The sequence below is a fragment of the Chelonoidis abingdonii genome, chromosome 5 (assembly GCF_003597395.2).
Source record: "Chelonoidis abingdonii isolate Lonesome George chromosome 5, CheloAbing_2.0, whole genome shotgun sequence".
NCBI lineage: Eukaryota > Metazoa > Chordata > Testudines > Testudinidae > Chelonoidis > Chelonoidis abingdonii.
In genome coordinates, this window is record NC_133773.1 from 144,695,303 (window position 1) to 144,711,577 (window position 16,275).

Consider the following 16,275-nt stretch of genomic DNA (forward strand, 5'->3'; position numbering starts at 1 on the left):
GCACAAGGTAATGAGAGGCGTCAGCGAGGGGAGCGGTGGTCTGAGCGCAGCAGCAGCCGAGCTCAGCGAGCACCACAGTCAAGCAGAATGCCAAGGAGGATCCAGCGTTGGCACCATACCTGGTTCCCGAGCTCTCTGATCTGGCTCTGCAGGTCCTGCACTTGGATGGTGAGCTCCTTCTTCTCCCCCAGCAGCCTGGAAACCTTTTCCTGCAAATCTGGAGCCAGAGGAAGGGAAATAAAATGAGGCGGCTTCTCCCTCCTTGCTTCATGCAACAGACTCTGGGCCTAAGGCAGTCAGGCGTGAATGGAGGGTGAGATCCGCTCTGTGTCTACAGGCCCTTGCTCTCTGTCAAGGGCAGGGCATGTGCTTCAGACCATAGCTCTCCTAGTGTGCTTTTCATCCACCACTCTCAGGAAGGTGGGTCACTAGCACCCACCCGGTTTGACAAATGGGAAACTGAGGCACAGAGCAGGGTGGTGACTTGCCTGAGCTCACTAAGCACCCATGTCATTACTTTATCCACTAGAGTATGCTGCCTCCAAAGCAAAGTCATCCTAGTCATCTCTGAACTTTGTGAAGGGAGAGGACGTGTGGGGCCACACAGGGCTTAAGGGGGCAGGGCTGTGAGGGGGAGAGAGGGGCGTATGAATGGTGCCTGGTAGGGAGATAGGCCGTAGGTTCCTCCAAGCATTTCCGTGTTCCAGGGGAAAGGTGCCATCCTGGCAGCTCTGGCGACTGCAGGTCACACCCAGCAGCTAACAGAAGCACCACCATGGACCTGGTGGAAGGTCATGGACGCACACCCATTGGTGACCTGGAGAAAACCCCTCTCGGACAGGAAGAGAAGTCAGTTTCCATGGCCCAGGCTGTCCTCAGCCTCTCTAAGCAGTGCCCCAGCACCAGGGTGGGTTTTGGGATTTGTCCAACTGCCTGCCAGGAACTGGAATGAGACCCACCAACTCATTGCCCATAAGTCACCAGACAGCCAGCAGCTGCATACAGCTTCTACCAGCCTGTGGCGGGATTTCAGCCTGGCCTCTCGAGGTACCTTCTACTCCATTCTCTGTGTGGTTGGCACATTCAGTGCCCCCCACCTGGGGTCAGACAGGCACAGATGCCCTTAGCCCAAACGCATCCACAGCTATGGTTTTCGGTCACCTTTACCCTTGGAATTTCAACCCTTTGGTTCCTTGAAGTGCACCAATGGAGTCTGATTTAGCAACTGGGCCACTGGAGTCAGGGCCCAGTACACAAGTCCTGCTCTGCCTTGTAAACAATTTTATGTAAGTCAGCAAAAGCTGAAGACCCAGAGCCTGGGTCAAACTGGATTGTTCACATTGAAAAAGCTGGGCTAAGGGGTCTGCTGAACTCCAGGTAAACTCATAAGAATGGCTGGAGTGGGTCAAACCAAAGGCCAATCCAGCCCAATATCCTGTCTTCCAACACTGGCCAATGCCAGGTGCCCCATAGGGAATGAACAGAATAGGGAATCATCAAGTGATCCCACCCCTGTTGCCCATTCCCAGCTTCTGGCAAACAGAGGCTAGGGACACCATCCCTGTCCATTGGTAGACCTGTCCTCCATGAACTTATCTAGTTCTTTTTTTGAACTTTCTTATAATATATGGAGCTATATCTATCTCATCAGAGCTAGAAGGGACTCTGAAAGGTCATTGAGTCCAGCCCCCTGCCTTCACTAGCAGGACCAAGTACTGATTTTTGCCCTGGATCCCTAAGCGGCCCCCTCAAGGATTGAACTCACAACCTCGCTGTCCCTCCCCCCACAGGACTTCACAACATCCTCTGGCAAGGAGTTCCACAGCTTGACTGTGCATTGCGTGACAAACTCACAGGTTGGCATGGCAACAAGCTGAACAATCCCTGAGCTGGGGAAACATGTGACTAGCTGAAAACTGACGTGTTTCAACTGATCCCTGTTAACGGGGTGCGGCTGTGTCCCTGCCAGGCCATTGTTCATTGGGGGTGGGGAGTCACTCGGTGGGAGCAAGGGGACGTAGACTGGAAGGAGCCAGCTTCATCATCAGTGCTTCCACCGCCACCATCTCCCAGGATGCACCACGACACCACTGAGCTTTCATTATCCTGGTCCTGCAAGGCCTCCTGACGAGATCAGGCTAGAGAGAGCCAATCAGATGAGATCGCCTCCTCCACCGGCTTTGGCTAAATCATCAACAGCTCCTGGGATGGTAGACGAGGTTCCTGCTCTCACCCCGTCCTTCATGTGTCATCTCTTATGCCTTCTCTTTCCTCAGTTTCCCCATCGTAAAGTTTCTCAAAGTCCATATTCGCTCTTTAGTTCAATCATGTCCTTGCTACAGGCCAGTTTATTAACACAAATGCTTCCAACTAACCCCTCAAAAGTCAAAAGTCTAAAGACCATCACCATAATACAAAGTTTGGCTCTTCTTCCACCTCCGTCTTCAGTTGGAGAAGCGGGTTCTCAGACGGCCCCTACCCAAACCCAAAGCCCAAATGAAACGCACAAAGTAAGCAGCATCCACCCACCCAGGACTTAACAAAAATGGGAAGTAACCAAGCTCTGCCCAGGCTGGGTTATGTTCTTAGCCCCTCCTGAGTTCTCCCCAACCACAGGATTATTCCCTTATTGGACCTTCCGTTGCCCTGGGTTCAAGGACATCAGCAGGCAGATGTCCCTCCGCTGACCTCTTGGCCCTGAGCTTTCCCAGCTCTCCACCCGGCTGCTCCCCATAACTCCTCCCCGGGGGGAATGCTGGCAGCTAGCCAGGCACCTAGCTCGTCTGCTCTCTGGCCTTTCTGTCAGCCCCATCTGCTCCTTCCTGTGTCCTTTCCCAGCTGCCACCTGACCCTTTATATCTCCAGTCCCCTTAGAAAGCAATTAACCAGGCACAGGTGGACTGAGTCTGCTCCCTCTTCATGGGGCCAGCCCGTCTGTGCCATAGAAAAGCCTGTCAAACCGGATGTTCGTCCTATGAAAACCTCTCTAGACGGGGAATAAGGGAAATTGTTACAATCAAAGTCTTACGCTAGGCTTTATGTTTCAAGGGCTTTAACTGTTGTCCTCTCTCTTTCTGTGTCTTAAGTAAAAGGGTAAAAAGATTTGAATGGCGGAGTCGCCAGCCATAACGTGACACTAGAATCCAAACCTCACTGAAGGGTTGATTGTTGTAAAAGTGAACATGGGTGTCCTTAACTTATCTTGTGCCGGGCTTGAGACCCCCCCCCAACTCTAACACAACAACCATGCCAAGGTCGGTCAGTGGTTTTCAACCAGGGTGTGCGTATCCCTGGAGGCAGGCAGAGCTCTCCCAGTGGGGACATCAACTCCTCTAGAGATATGCCTAGCTGGACAAAAGACTACATCAAAAGCACCAGCGAAGTCAGTACAAACTAAGATTTCAGACAGTCAATGACTTGTTTATACTGCTCTCTATATGATATACTGACATGTAAGTGCAAGATTTATATTCCAATTGATTTATTTTATAACTAGATGGTAAAAATGAGGTGTGACGTTATTAATATAAACTGGGACCATATAGAACATGGGTTGCAACCAAGGTTCTGTAGTGGCACCAAATTCTATGTAAAGGGGGTCATATAAGGTGTCTAAGACCAGGTTACGGGTTACTGGTTATAATTATGCTGTCTGTTTGTCTGTATCATTTCTGTAGTTGAAGTTATGAATATTGGCTGTGTGTTGTCTGTATTTCAAACTTGTTCTGTGTTACTGGAAAAAGTCCCAGACAAGCTGGTGTCAGCTCAGCTTAGCCTGTTTGATGGCCCATTAAGGACCATCACCTACACAATTGACCCATTGAGAGGAGGCGAATAGCTTGTGACTAGCAAGGTTATGCAGAACTGCTCATGTGACTGCAAACTCCATTTTGCTGTAACTTCCACAGTAGGAACAAAGGAGTGTTCTTACACCTGGAAAAGTCATATAAGGCAAAGCCTCATCTCCATTTGTCTTCACTCTCTGTCTACCTCGAGGACGTTTGCTACAATCTGAAGCTCTGCACAAAGACTGAAGACCCATCCCAGCGGGGGATGTTCTCCAAAACTGGATTTAAACCTACAGTTTAACTTCATCACTGCTACAAGCCGAACCAAGAACTTGCCATTACTGTAGTAATGATCCATTTAACCAATTCTAGCTCTCACCTTACTTTCCTTTTATGAATAAACCTTTAGATTTTAGATTCCTAAAGGATTGGCAACAGCGTGATTTGTGGGTAAATATCTGAGGGTATAGATTCCACTCGTGAGGGTCACCCTGTCCCCCATTACCCGCGCTGCTCTAATCATGACTATGTGTAACCCATAGAGGAGTGATTACTCACTGCCCCTACTATACTTGACCCACTCCCAGACACACCTCCCGCATTGGACATTACAGACTGGATGTACATATGCACCCATAACCAAATACCAGCGTCCCCCCATACGCTAAGTTGCCCCCGATGACTAATGACTGACATGCCAAACTCTGTGTATCATTCCTAATTTAAATATTCTCTAATAAACATCAATTGACCTGGGCTGGGCTGATCCGGGGATCGAGAGAACCTTTTTCTTCACTGGGTGTTGGTTTTATAACCATTCATCCCAGGACGTGGGACTGGTGTGAACTGGAGGACTGGAGTGTCTAAGGAAATTGCTTGTGTGACTTGCGGTTAGCCAGAGGGTGACAGCCGCTGAAGTTGTGCTGGCTGGTTTGGTTTGCCTTAGAGGTGGAGAAACCCCAGCCTAGGGCTGTGACTGCCCTGTTTGAGCAATTGGTCCTGATTTGGCACTCTCAGTTGGGTCCCGCCAGAACCACATCGTCACATGAGGAAGTCAGCAATTTTTCAGTACTAGTGTGGCTGGGACACTTCGGTATTTTTACGTCTGATTTTATGAGCAAGTCGTTTTAAAGTGAGGTGGAACTTGGGGCTACACAAGACAAATCAGGCTCCTGAAAGGGAGACAGTCATCTGGAAAGGTTGAGAGCCACAGTCCTAAGCACTATGGTAACACAAGCAATAACTTATAACAATAACAGGGCTCCAAATTGGCATCTGGGTGTCTCAATGGCAAAGTGAAAGACCTTATATTAGCATCCAAGTTTAAAAACTGGATTCAGATTAATTAAGTCCTGGAATACCCCTCACACCACTCCCTAGGTATGGATCTCCAGATGTCTGCACTGTAACGTCTAAAGTCAGGTAAGCCATGACGTTTCTCCTCTGCCCCACAGCTCTAGCTAAATGCCCAAACCCCATCCCAGCACCAGCTCAGTGTAAGCACCTGGAATGGATTCCTAGAGGAGAGCCTCTTCTCTGGTTGTTTCCAAGCCTCGGTCTGGGACCCCGGGGCAGATGCGCATGACTCACCTTTGATCTGCTGCAGGTACAGATATGCTGGATCTCGGCTTGGGTCGGAGGAGGAGTCTTCTTCAGTGGCCAGACTCAGCACATCCTCGGGAAGCTGGTTCAACATGGGCAGCAGTGCCACACTGATCCGCTTCAGCTTTTTGTTCTCCCTGTTCACCTACCCACCAAGATGCAAGAAGAACAGACAAGAGCCCTTTGAACTGAGGCAGAGTGCAGGGAGGTTGCTGGACATAGAACCCGGAGCGGCTCTTACACCCAGAGAAAATGGGAGGATAGGCCAGAATGGATCAGAACAAGGACCATCTAACCCAGGAACCTGTCTCTGACAGTGGTCAGTGCCAGCTGCTTCACAGGAAAGGAAAGTTTCTTTTTAGCATGTTATAGTTATTGTCTCCTTATACCATGCAACTCTGTTCTGAAACCCATGGTTACATTTTTAGTGTTTATTATGACAACTCTGGATGTTCTCTTTATCCACATAGCTGACCAGTCCCTTTCTGAATCCCGCTAAGCTCTTGGCCTCAATAATTTCTTGTGGCAATGAGTTCCACAAGCCAACTGTACATTTCGTGACACATATTTCCCCCTCTCACTTTTGAACTGGCTACATTTCAATGCCAACAATTTTTCTCTCATTTGTTTCCCTTTATCCCCTTGCCAGGTGTCCCATGATGCTTACACTGCAGACAGTGATAATAATTGCATCATAAAGTATAGCTAGTTGTAAAATTTCCCCAAGGAAAACTGATGAAAATTAAGAAAATTTCATTTTCTTGGTGAGGATTTTAATTTGGAAAATTGTAACTATTCAGCAAAAATTTGAATTCCAGAAAGATTTCAGCCAAACACAAATATGTAGATTTGGCAATCTGCCACAGTGCCTCATGGGAGCTGTAGTTCAGTTGCTTCATGTTCACATTTGCCTCTATAGGCCAGGCTCCCTGGTCAGACTACATCTCCCATAATGCAACATAATCTCCCCTCTCAGGGAGTCCTGGGACATGGTGCATCATGGGAGATGTAGTCCAGATGAGGAGCCCAGCCTATAGACAAGAATGAGCACATGAGGCACAGGAGCTACAACTCCCATGAGGTGCTGTGGCAACACTGCCAAATAAATGTTGGGGGTGTGTGGTTTTTCAGCGAAAAAATTGTGTTTTCCACTCTTTTCAAACCATTTCATCTTGTGGAAAGCCCAGTTTAGCTGGACAGTTTTCAAGTAGCCCTAACACTGGGTCTGACAGCCCTGGGAGGCAGGCAGGGATCACTTTGAGGCGTGGTGTAACTGCTGCTGAGTAGTGCTTCCCCTCCCCTGCCTGCTTTGGCCCTGTGCTGGGGAGCAAGGACTGGCAGCTGGCTAATGCTGCCCTTGCAGCTCCCTGGGCCTTACCTGGGCAGCGTAGACTTCGGCTTGTTTGCGACACGATATTTCAATTTCATACTCCACCTCCAGCGCCGAGAGCTCTGCCAGCAGCCTCTGCGAAGCTGCAAATGAGAAGGGGAAGCTGGCAGAGGCAGGATTCAAGCACCCCGCTCCACCTTCAACACAGGGCTCTTAACAGAGCGCTCCCTCCACACAGCCTGCCTTCAGGGCTCTGGCTCTAGCCCCCATCACTACAGCCCCACACTCATTCATGGAATTTTCCCAGTACTAAAAACATAAGAACTGGCCATACTGGGTCAGACCAAAGGTCCATCTAGCCCAGTATCCTGTCTTCTGACAGTGGCCAGTGCCAGGGCCCAGTGCACAAGTCCCCCTTTGTCTCATAAACAATTTAATGTAAGTCAGCAAAAGTTGGAGACCCAGATCCTGGGTCAAACTGGATTGTTCACATTGAAAAAGCTGGGCTAAGGGGTCTGCTGAGCTCCAGATAAACTCATAAGAATGGTCAGAGTGGGTCAGACCAAAGGTCCATCTAGCCCAGTGTCCTGTCTTCTAACAGTGGCCAATGCCAGATGCCCCAGAGGGAATGTACAGAACAGGGAATCATCAAATGATCCATCCCCTGTCACCTCTTCCCAGATTCTGGCAAACAGAGGGTAGGGACACCATCCCTGCCCATCCTGGCTAATAGCCACTGATGGACCTATCAGCCATGACCTTGTCTAATTCTTTTTTGAAACCTGTTATAGTCTTGGCCTTCACAACATCCCATGGCAAAGAGTTCCACAGGCTGACTGTGCGTTGTGTGAAGAAATACTTCCTTTTGTTTGTAATTAACCTGCTGCCTATTAATTTCATTGGGTGACCCCTAGTTCATGTTATGAGGAGGAGTAAATCACACTTCCTTATTTACTCTCTCCACACCAGCCATGATTTTATAGACCCCAGTAAGGCCAGAGGGAGTTAAGGCCCAGAGCAAAGTAGCCCAAGGCCTGTGACAAAGCCAGCAACTGACCCCAGGAGTGTCAGCTTAGACAAGTGAGGCCCAGGTTAGCCAAGAATTCCCAAAAGTTGCAGAAGAAGTTTTCATGTTCCTTTTTATTTAGCTGATAACTGAAGGACAGGTAAGCACGTACACATTAAATGAGTTAACAAAAGTGCTTCTTGTGGACTTTTGTTTCGATTTAAATCAGTCACAGCTCACTTTCTCCAGCAACACCCAAAAGTCTGAAGAATGTAGTGCTGGGTGGACTCAAATCTTGCCATAGCTAATAGATTCTGTCAAGGGCGCACTGCTCACTGCTGAACTGGCACCTTCTCCTGGTCATTCCTGGGGATTAGCTGAAGGACGACACCCTCCTGTCCGCAGCATGGACCCCGTCACACTGACTCCACCTCCATCGGCAGTCGCTCTAGGAACTGCTGCATTCTCTTCATGTCAGTGCCTGTGTTTCCCTTCCGGGGGTCAGTACCTCACGGTCCATTCACCCAGCCACTTACCTCCCCTAATATAGGGGCGATTGTGAGACTTCATTCTCCCGCACGTTGTCATGAGGCGCACCACTCACCGCCGGACTTGTGGCTCTTTCTGGTTGCTGCAGGGATTAGCTCAAGACCGACTCCCGTTCGCGGTCTGCACACTGTCACTCCAGGAACCGCAACATCCTCTTCATGACTCGCAGTCTGTTCATCAGGCCACTTCTCCGGGGTGAATGGGGGGGACCTGGTCCCCCCCCACTTTGGGTCCCAACCCAGGGACCCTGCAGATGGTAACCACATGCTACGTCCCCTCCAACTGTTCAGTAGATTTCCCTGGGCCACTTCACCACAGCCCCAGCACCTTCTTCACCCTCACCTCAAGGCCTCATCATATCAGTTCTGGCAGCCAGTTGGGAGCTCCTTCTGGCTCTCGCCAATCCCTGCCAGCAACTGCTCTGTCCATGGTGCTAGATTCTGTCCACCTCTTAGGAATCCAGTCCTCCCGCCTTGAGCTCCAAGCCATGACTGACTGACTCTTGCTCCCTCCAGCGCCCAAGGTGCTCCGAGGACTCATCTTCACAGCTCACTCCTGGAATTAGCCCCCTCTACACCTGTGTGGGGTAGACACCCCATCGCTGTGCCTCAAAAAGCTGCCTTGTTACCAGAATTGTTACCAGTTCATCCCCATCCCCTAGCATCACTTTATAAGGGACTTGCTGTGGTAACCACTGCTTGGTGAGGCCATGGCAGGATTGTAGCTGTTAAGGCCAGTTCAGGAGTTGGTGACATATATTTGGAATTGGTGAGATGTTAAACGTTTCAGTAAGAGCTCTGATGTTGTGCGAGACCTGAGAAAAAGAGGATTTCCATTAAGATCTCAAGAAGAGTGACGTTCAATCAGTAAGGAAGGCAAAAATAACACCAGCCCTGGAAGTTTTGAAGAAAGATGGGAAAAGAATGCGGCAATTTCAGACATCTGGTCCTGCATCCAGAAATGGTTAACAGGCAGTACTGGGAGTAACATATTATATTGTTGCTTCTTCTATTTGCTTCTTTCAGCTAAAGTAACCATTTGGGCTAACAAAGGCACCTGTGACTTGAAAAATCTGTCACAAAGTACATCTCCACATGGCTCATCACACAAGCATGCTACAAGTGACGTTTCCCTTGAAATGCTTAGAGCAGGAGAGCACTTCTATGGATGTGAGCAAAGGTCTCCTGCTGTCTTAGAGCATAACCAGAAACTCTGGAAGAACAGAGAGATTTTGAAGCAACCGGCTGATATTTCAATTGTCAAGAACTTGCATTATGTGGCCAATCTGTCAGCCAGGGTAAGTTCAAGGAACATTTTAAGTATTGCTTTTTGTCACAAAAAGGGGTCGAAGGCTTATTGGCAAAACAATGTATCCATTTTTTCTAACCTAAGAAAGACAATTTAGGATTAATTGATCGAATGCACAGCTGAAGAAGTAACATCCTATATTGACGGGAGATTGAAGAGTGCAGCTTTTTCACTTGTGAGGTAGACAAAACAAGAAAGTTTCCTCATTTAAGCCAGCTTTCACTTGTGCTCCATGGACAAGAAGAGGCAAACACAAGAGATGCTCATGGGTTTTAAAGATGCCAGCTCAGATCAAAATGCAGGTGCTTTGACACAGGTTGCGAATTCAGTGATATTAGAATACAACTACAAAACTTCTGTATCAGTTGTATTATGGCACTGGAGTGCGGGCTGGTGAGCTGGGAGGTCTGAACACCCTAATTAATTGTTTGTGCACTGTTTTGCACACAGATTAAATCTAGTTCTCCAGTAAGAGGCACAGTGTATTAAAGAAACCTGTGGCTTTTTTGCAACCTTGCAAGGCTTCTCCATATTTTTCACATGCTCTAGCAACCTGGGTGCAGTTCAACTGCAGAATCTACATGTCAAGGTCTTGGAAAGCAAGAAACCGGGCAAAGTGTTTCAGGAGATGTTCAGTGCCTGTGGTTGGGAGGGAGAATCTCAGCGACATGCTATGGGATGCCTTGCAAAATTAAACAACTTCTAGTTTCTGTTCTTGGCATACTCCTACAGTAATATCTTCAGCATCACCGATGTTCTCTATGATCAGACAAGGTGGGGCAGGGAATATCTTTTATTGCACCAACTTCTGGTGGTGACGGAGACAAACTTTCGACCTACAAAGAGCTCTTCTTCAGGTCTGGGAAATGTGCTCAGAGCATCACAGCTACGTACAACGTTGCACTGTGTCCAATGATGTTATTGCATGCTTTGTCTCAAATAGAGAAAGGCAGACTGATCTCCACTATCAATTCGATAAGCTTCCATCTCTCTTACTGGATGTATAACTCAATTTCTGGCCATGCCAGGACAAACTGGCTTGTTTGTTTTGAAATTTTTGAACTCATGAATTTTGATACCATATTTGTGCCTTTATAGGGAATATTCCATTAAACAGTATGTGATTTTCAGGTTCTGATTTGCTGATCAATTATACACACATTTTTTTTAGTGCTAATGTTGCTTTGTTTTTAATTGATGGGGGTATATTACAGTGACATAGCAACGGCAATCTGTTATTTGAATGCAGACTCAATTGAAGCAGAGGCATATGACATTAGCTGAATAATGTCAATTTATGTTTAGGACTTTAACCAAAGCCGATATTTAAATTATTATGAAAATCTTGGGACTTGTAAACTATTTTTGTTTACTTGGAATTGCTCTTCTTCTTTCTCTATAAAGAGATTTAATTTAGGGATGGATCACTTGATGATTACCTGTTCTGTTCATTCCCTCTGGGGCACCTGGTATTGGCCGCTGTCGGAAGACAGGAGACTGGGCTAGATGGATCACTGATCTGACCCAACCTGGCCATTCTTATGGTTCTTTTCCATGTATTTAAAAATCGTCTTATAGTAATAGCTATCCAATTATAAATTGGGTGGGAGTAGAAATGACTATTTTGTGATGTGTACCTCATCTGTCAAAAATGTCCCGGGCCACCACTGGCCCTGTCACTCCAGGTCTGTAGAGTCCTAGTCCAGCACCCTACCTGCTAGCCATCCCGGAGCATCCCTAGCTGTTTTGCTAGCCAGGTGGAAAATGGCTTCAGCACCCCAGTAGCTAAGCAAAAAAGGCCAGCCAATCAGAGCTGAGCCAAAAAAAAAAAAAGGCGAGTGCTATGCCTTCCCCCCTGGAAGTTGGTACCCAGGACAAATGCCCTGCTCACCTGCCCTTAGAACTAGCCCAGAGGCCACCCTTCCTGGCCTGGTATCCTGCAGCCCAATGCCAGTGGGGTTGTGTCTTACACTTGGCAGTTACAGATGGGCCCAAAGCAAAATATGCCCAGCCCCTGGGGCACAACCACAGCTTGACCTGACACTTGCGGCTTGATCCGGTTCTGCTCACCTGTTCACACAGGTGAAGAAACCCTCCCTGACTTTGGGGGCTTGGACTGTAAATCCTTTGGGGCAGGGGTCATCTCTCAGCCAGATGTATGTGATTGGGGCTTCCAGACCTAGGACCACCCCAAGAACAATCTTTCTGTTCTCACCAGCCCGTCAGCACCCCGCACTCCCCACCACAACAGACTCAAGTCCTGTATCTACCACCGCCCTTTAGTTCGATATGTCACTCAACAGGCCAGGAGGTGACCAGGACCCCGGAGTCACCGACATGAGTTACAAAGCAGCTTCGTTAGCTGCTGCCGATAGCGGGTTTATCGCCCTTCCCGTGGTCCCAGTCACCGGGGGCAGCATCCCTCACTCACACAAGAAGTCAGCTTGCGACATGTTTGGAGCCCACATGCTTTATCTATCCCTGGGAGCGAGCAGGATGATGGGGGATCCCTACTGGCCAGAGAGGGCTGTTTGCCCACTCAGGGGGAGGTACCAGCATGACCAGGGATGTTTTCTCCTTTAAAATAAAGATGGTTGATATCCATACGCTCCTAGGGTGACCAGATGAGAGGAAGAAAATATTGGGACACAAGCGGGGACGGGCCGCTGGCAGAACAAAAAACATAAAATAAAATAAAGCCGAGTGTTGCCGGCAGGAGGGACAAACAAAAAGCTCACCCGGTGAAGAGGGGATGGGTGCTGGGCTGAACTTTCCCTCAGCTGCCCAGGAGAGGACCCATCTGCAGCTCGTGGTTATTCAAGAAGAGGGTGCGGGAGGTGGAAACTAGGTCAGATTACAAAGGATGAATATAGGCAAATAACACAGGAATGCAGGGGCAAGATTAGAAAGGCAAAAGCACAAAATGAGCTCAAACTAGCTATGGGAATAAAGGGAAACAAGAAGACTTTTTATCAATACATTAGAAGCAAGAGGAAGACCAAGGGAGGCAGCGCTCAGTTGAAGAAGGGTAGAAACGAAACAGGAAACTTGGAAATGGCAGAGATGCTCAAGACTTCTTTGTTCGGTCTTCACTGAGAAGTCTGAAGGAATTTCTAACGTAGTGAATGCTTATGGGAAGGGGTAGATTTAGAAGATAAAATAAAAAAGAGCAAGTTAAAATACTTAGAAAGTTAGATGCCTGCAAGTCACCAGGGCCTGATAAATGCATCTGTCATAAACAGATGGTTAAGGGTTAATGTCTCTTTTCCTGTAAAGGGTTACAAGCAGGGAACTGGAACACCTGACCAGAGACCAATCAGGAGACAAGATACTCTTTAAATCTGGGTGGGAGGGAAGCTTTTGTGTGTGTTCTTTGTCCGTTGTGTTTCTTCTCTTGGGGGTCTGAGAGAGACCAGATATTACTACAGGCTCTAAGTTTCTGTTCAAATATAGTAAGAACAGGCGGTTTTAGTCTTTTTGATTGTTTTCTCTATCTGAAATGTGGATCTGGCTGGTTAACTTTTATACGTGTAGTTGCTGGGATATTTTGATTTGTATTGGTACTGGGGGAAAAGTTTCTCTCTAGTGTCTGTAAGCTATAGGACCTGTAATATTACATCTTGAAGTTACAGAGATAATTCTTTACTTTTCTCTTTTAAAAAGATTTTATAAGAGAACCTGATTGATTTTTTCCTTGTTTCCTGTTTAATCCCAGGGATTGGGTTTAAACTCACCAGGACTGGTGGTGGAGACGGGAGGAGGAGAGTGGAATCTTCTCTCTGTTTCCTTGAATCTGTTGCTTCTTTGGGAAGGAAGGACATGCTTCTCTGTGATTGTGATTTAAAGAGTTTGGATCAGTAGTCTCTCAGGTAGCCCAGGAGGAAAGTCTGGGAGGGGAAAGGAGGAGGAAATGGTTTATTCTCCTGGTTTTAAGAACCAGAAATTTGGGTCTTGGGGTCCCCAGGGATAGGTTGGGGAGATCAGAGTGTCCCAAAACACTATATTTTTGGGTGGTGCAGTGCTATCAATCTAAGCTGGTAATTAAGCTTAGAGGATTCATGCTAGTATCTCATTTTCTGAACTCTAAGGTTCAATCTGGAAGGAAACTATGACAGCATCCTAGAATACTCAAAGAGTTAATAGAGGAGGTATCTGAGCCTCTAGCTATATCTTTGGAAAGTCATGGGAGACGGAGAGATCCAGAAGACTGGAAAAGGGCAAATATAGTGCCCATCTATAAAAAGGGAAATAAAAACAACCCAGGAAACTACAGACCAGTTAGTTTAACTTTTCCGGGAAGATAATGGAGTAATTAAGTAATTAAGAAATCATCTGCAAACACTTGGAAGGTGGTAAGGTGATAGGAATAGCCAGCATGGATTTGTAAAGAACAAACATGTCAAACCAATCTGATAGCTTTCTTTGATGGATAACGAGTCTTGTGATAAGGGAGAAGTGGTGGATGTGCTATACCTAGACTTTAGTAAGGCATTTGATATGGTCTCGCATGCATCCCTTATCGATAAACTAGGCAAATAACAATTAGATGGGCTACTATAAAGGTGGTGCATAACTGGCTGGATAACCGTACTCAGAGAGTGTATTAATGGCTCCCAATCCTGCGGAAAGGTATAACAAGTGGGGTTCCACAGGGTCTGTTTTGGGACCTGCTCTGTCAATATCTCATCAACGACTTAGATGTTGGCATAGAAAGTACGCTTATTAAGTTGCAGATGATACCAAACTGGGAGGGATTGCAACTGCTTTGGAGGACAGGGTCAAAATTCAAAAATGACCTGGACAAATGGAGAAATGTCTGAGGTAAACAGGATGAAGTTCAATAAAGACAAATGCAAGTGCTCCACTTAGGAAGAACAATCAGTTTCACACATACAGAATGGGAAAGAGACTGTCTAGGAAGGAGTAGGGCAGAAAGAGATCTAGGGTCATAGTGGACCACAAGACAAATATGAGTCAACAGTGTGATGCTTTGCAAAAAAAGCAAACATGATTCTGGGCTGCATTAACAGGTGTGTGTTAACAAGACACGAGAAGTCATTCTTCCGCCTACTCTGCGCTGGGTAGCCTCAACTGGAGTGTTGTGTCCAGTTCTGGGCACACATTCAGGAAAGATATGGAGAAATTGGAGAGAGCCAGAGAAGAGCAACAAGAATGATTAAAGTCTTTGAAACATGACCTATGAAGGAAGGCTGAAAGAATGGGTTTATTTAGTTTGGAAAAGAGAAGACTGAGAGGGACATGATAGCAGTTTTTCAGGTATCTAAAAGGGTGTCATCAGGAGGAGGGAGAAAAGTTGTTCCCCATAGTCCCTAATGATAGAACAAGAAGCAATGGGCTTAAACTGCAGCAAGGGAGATTTAGGTTGGACATTAGGAAAAAGTTCCTAACTGTCAGGGTAGTTAAACACTGGAATAAATGGCCTAGGGAGGTTGTGGAATCTCCATCTCTGGAGATATTTAAGAGTAGGTTAGAGAAATGTCTATCACGGATGGTCTAGACAGTATTTGGTCCTGCCATGAGGGCAGGGGACTGGACTTCATGACCTCTTGAGGTCCCTTCCAGTCCTAGAATCTATGAATCTATGAATCAAGGCAAAGGTGGGCAAGGTTGGAAAGCCATTGGGGGCACTCAGTATTGTGCAACGCACCATCCCAGGATAGCGAAGGGGGGTGATGGAGCAGCACAGGTCCCATGTATCTGGGCAGGGTACTCCTCCTAACACCCCGAGGTCACTTGTCTGTGCAACAGCGGAGCATGTGTTCGCAACTCAGCAGTTGGGCCCCTCCCCTCCCTGTGATGCAGGAGGGCCCCCGATTCTGTAGCTGCACAGTGCATTGAGTGGGCCATGCATTACTTCCAAAGGACAGGGTGGGAGGAAGCTATCTGTCTGGTCTATTAACATATGTCTACACACTGAAGCCAGGGGTATCCTCTTCAGCTTGAGCAGACGTACCCAGGCTAGCTCTGACTGAGTTACAGTGCTAAAAATAGCCACATAGCTGGGGTGGCCTGAGTGGTGGGACGGGTAAACCACCCAACTATGATCCCATCTGAAACCCTAGGTCTGTACTTGGGCAGTTCGTGTGTCCCTCTGCTCATTCCGCTGCTATTTTTAGCATACGAGCTTGAAAAAAGCTGGTGCCCATATGTCTGCCTGAGCTGGAAATTACAGCTCCAGCACTGGTGTAGATGTATCCTGGGACTTCCAGCTCTACGGGGCAGGGCCCTTGATACCAGAGTGTTTGTGCAGTGCCTGGCACAAAGGGTTGACCTGGTGGCACTGCTGTAATAAACATGAGTCATGACACTGAGCTGCAGGAGGAATGGAACAGCTCAGCCACCCAGGCAAACAGTCTCTTTTTCCAGGTGTCTCCCGGTGGTCACAAGGAACTGCAGGCAGGAAGCCAGATTTCATGGTCATCCTCAGGTCAGATGCACTAGGCAGCCAGTGCACCCCGTGGCTTTAATCCACAGCTTGTCTGGTACACAGAAAAAATGGATTCACCAGACCAGGATTTTGCTCATCCCAGGCTGCCGGATGAGAGGAACAGGTCTGGACAACATAGGGGTTAGAATCTCCCGTGTCCTGGCTGAGTTCAGAGCCCTTTTCTGCTGGGTGTGGTACAGATACATAGCTGGGGAAAGCTAATGCACAGCTAGGGGATATGACT

At 47.5% G+C, this 16,275-nt stretch overlaps 1 protein-coding gene across 1 annotated transcript in view; it reads right to left on the reverse strand.

Annotated features, from left to right (window-relative positions):
- LOC116814667 (shootin-1-like) overlaps positions 1-16,275 on the reverse strand; it is a 47,872-nt gene that overhangs the window by 18,955 nt on the left and 12,642 nt on the right. Inside the window, exons 4-6 of the mRNA XM_032762430.2 lie at positions 6,769-6,863; positions 5,379-5,535; positions 120-217 (exon numbers count right to left, since the gene is read on the reverse strand). Coding sequence (XP_032618321.2) covers positions 120-217; positions 5,379-5,535; positions 6,769-6,863 — 350 coding nt within the window. The remainder of the gene's footprint in view (positions 1-119; positions 218-5,378; positions 5,536-6,768; positions 6,864-16,275) is intronic.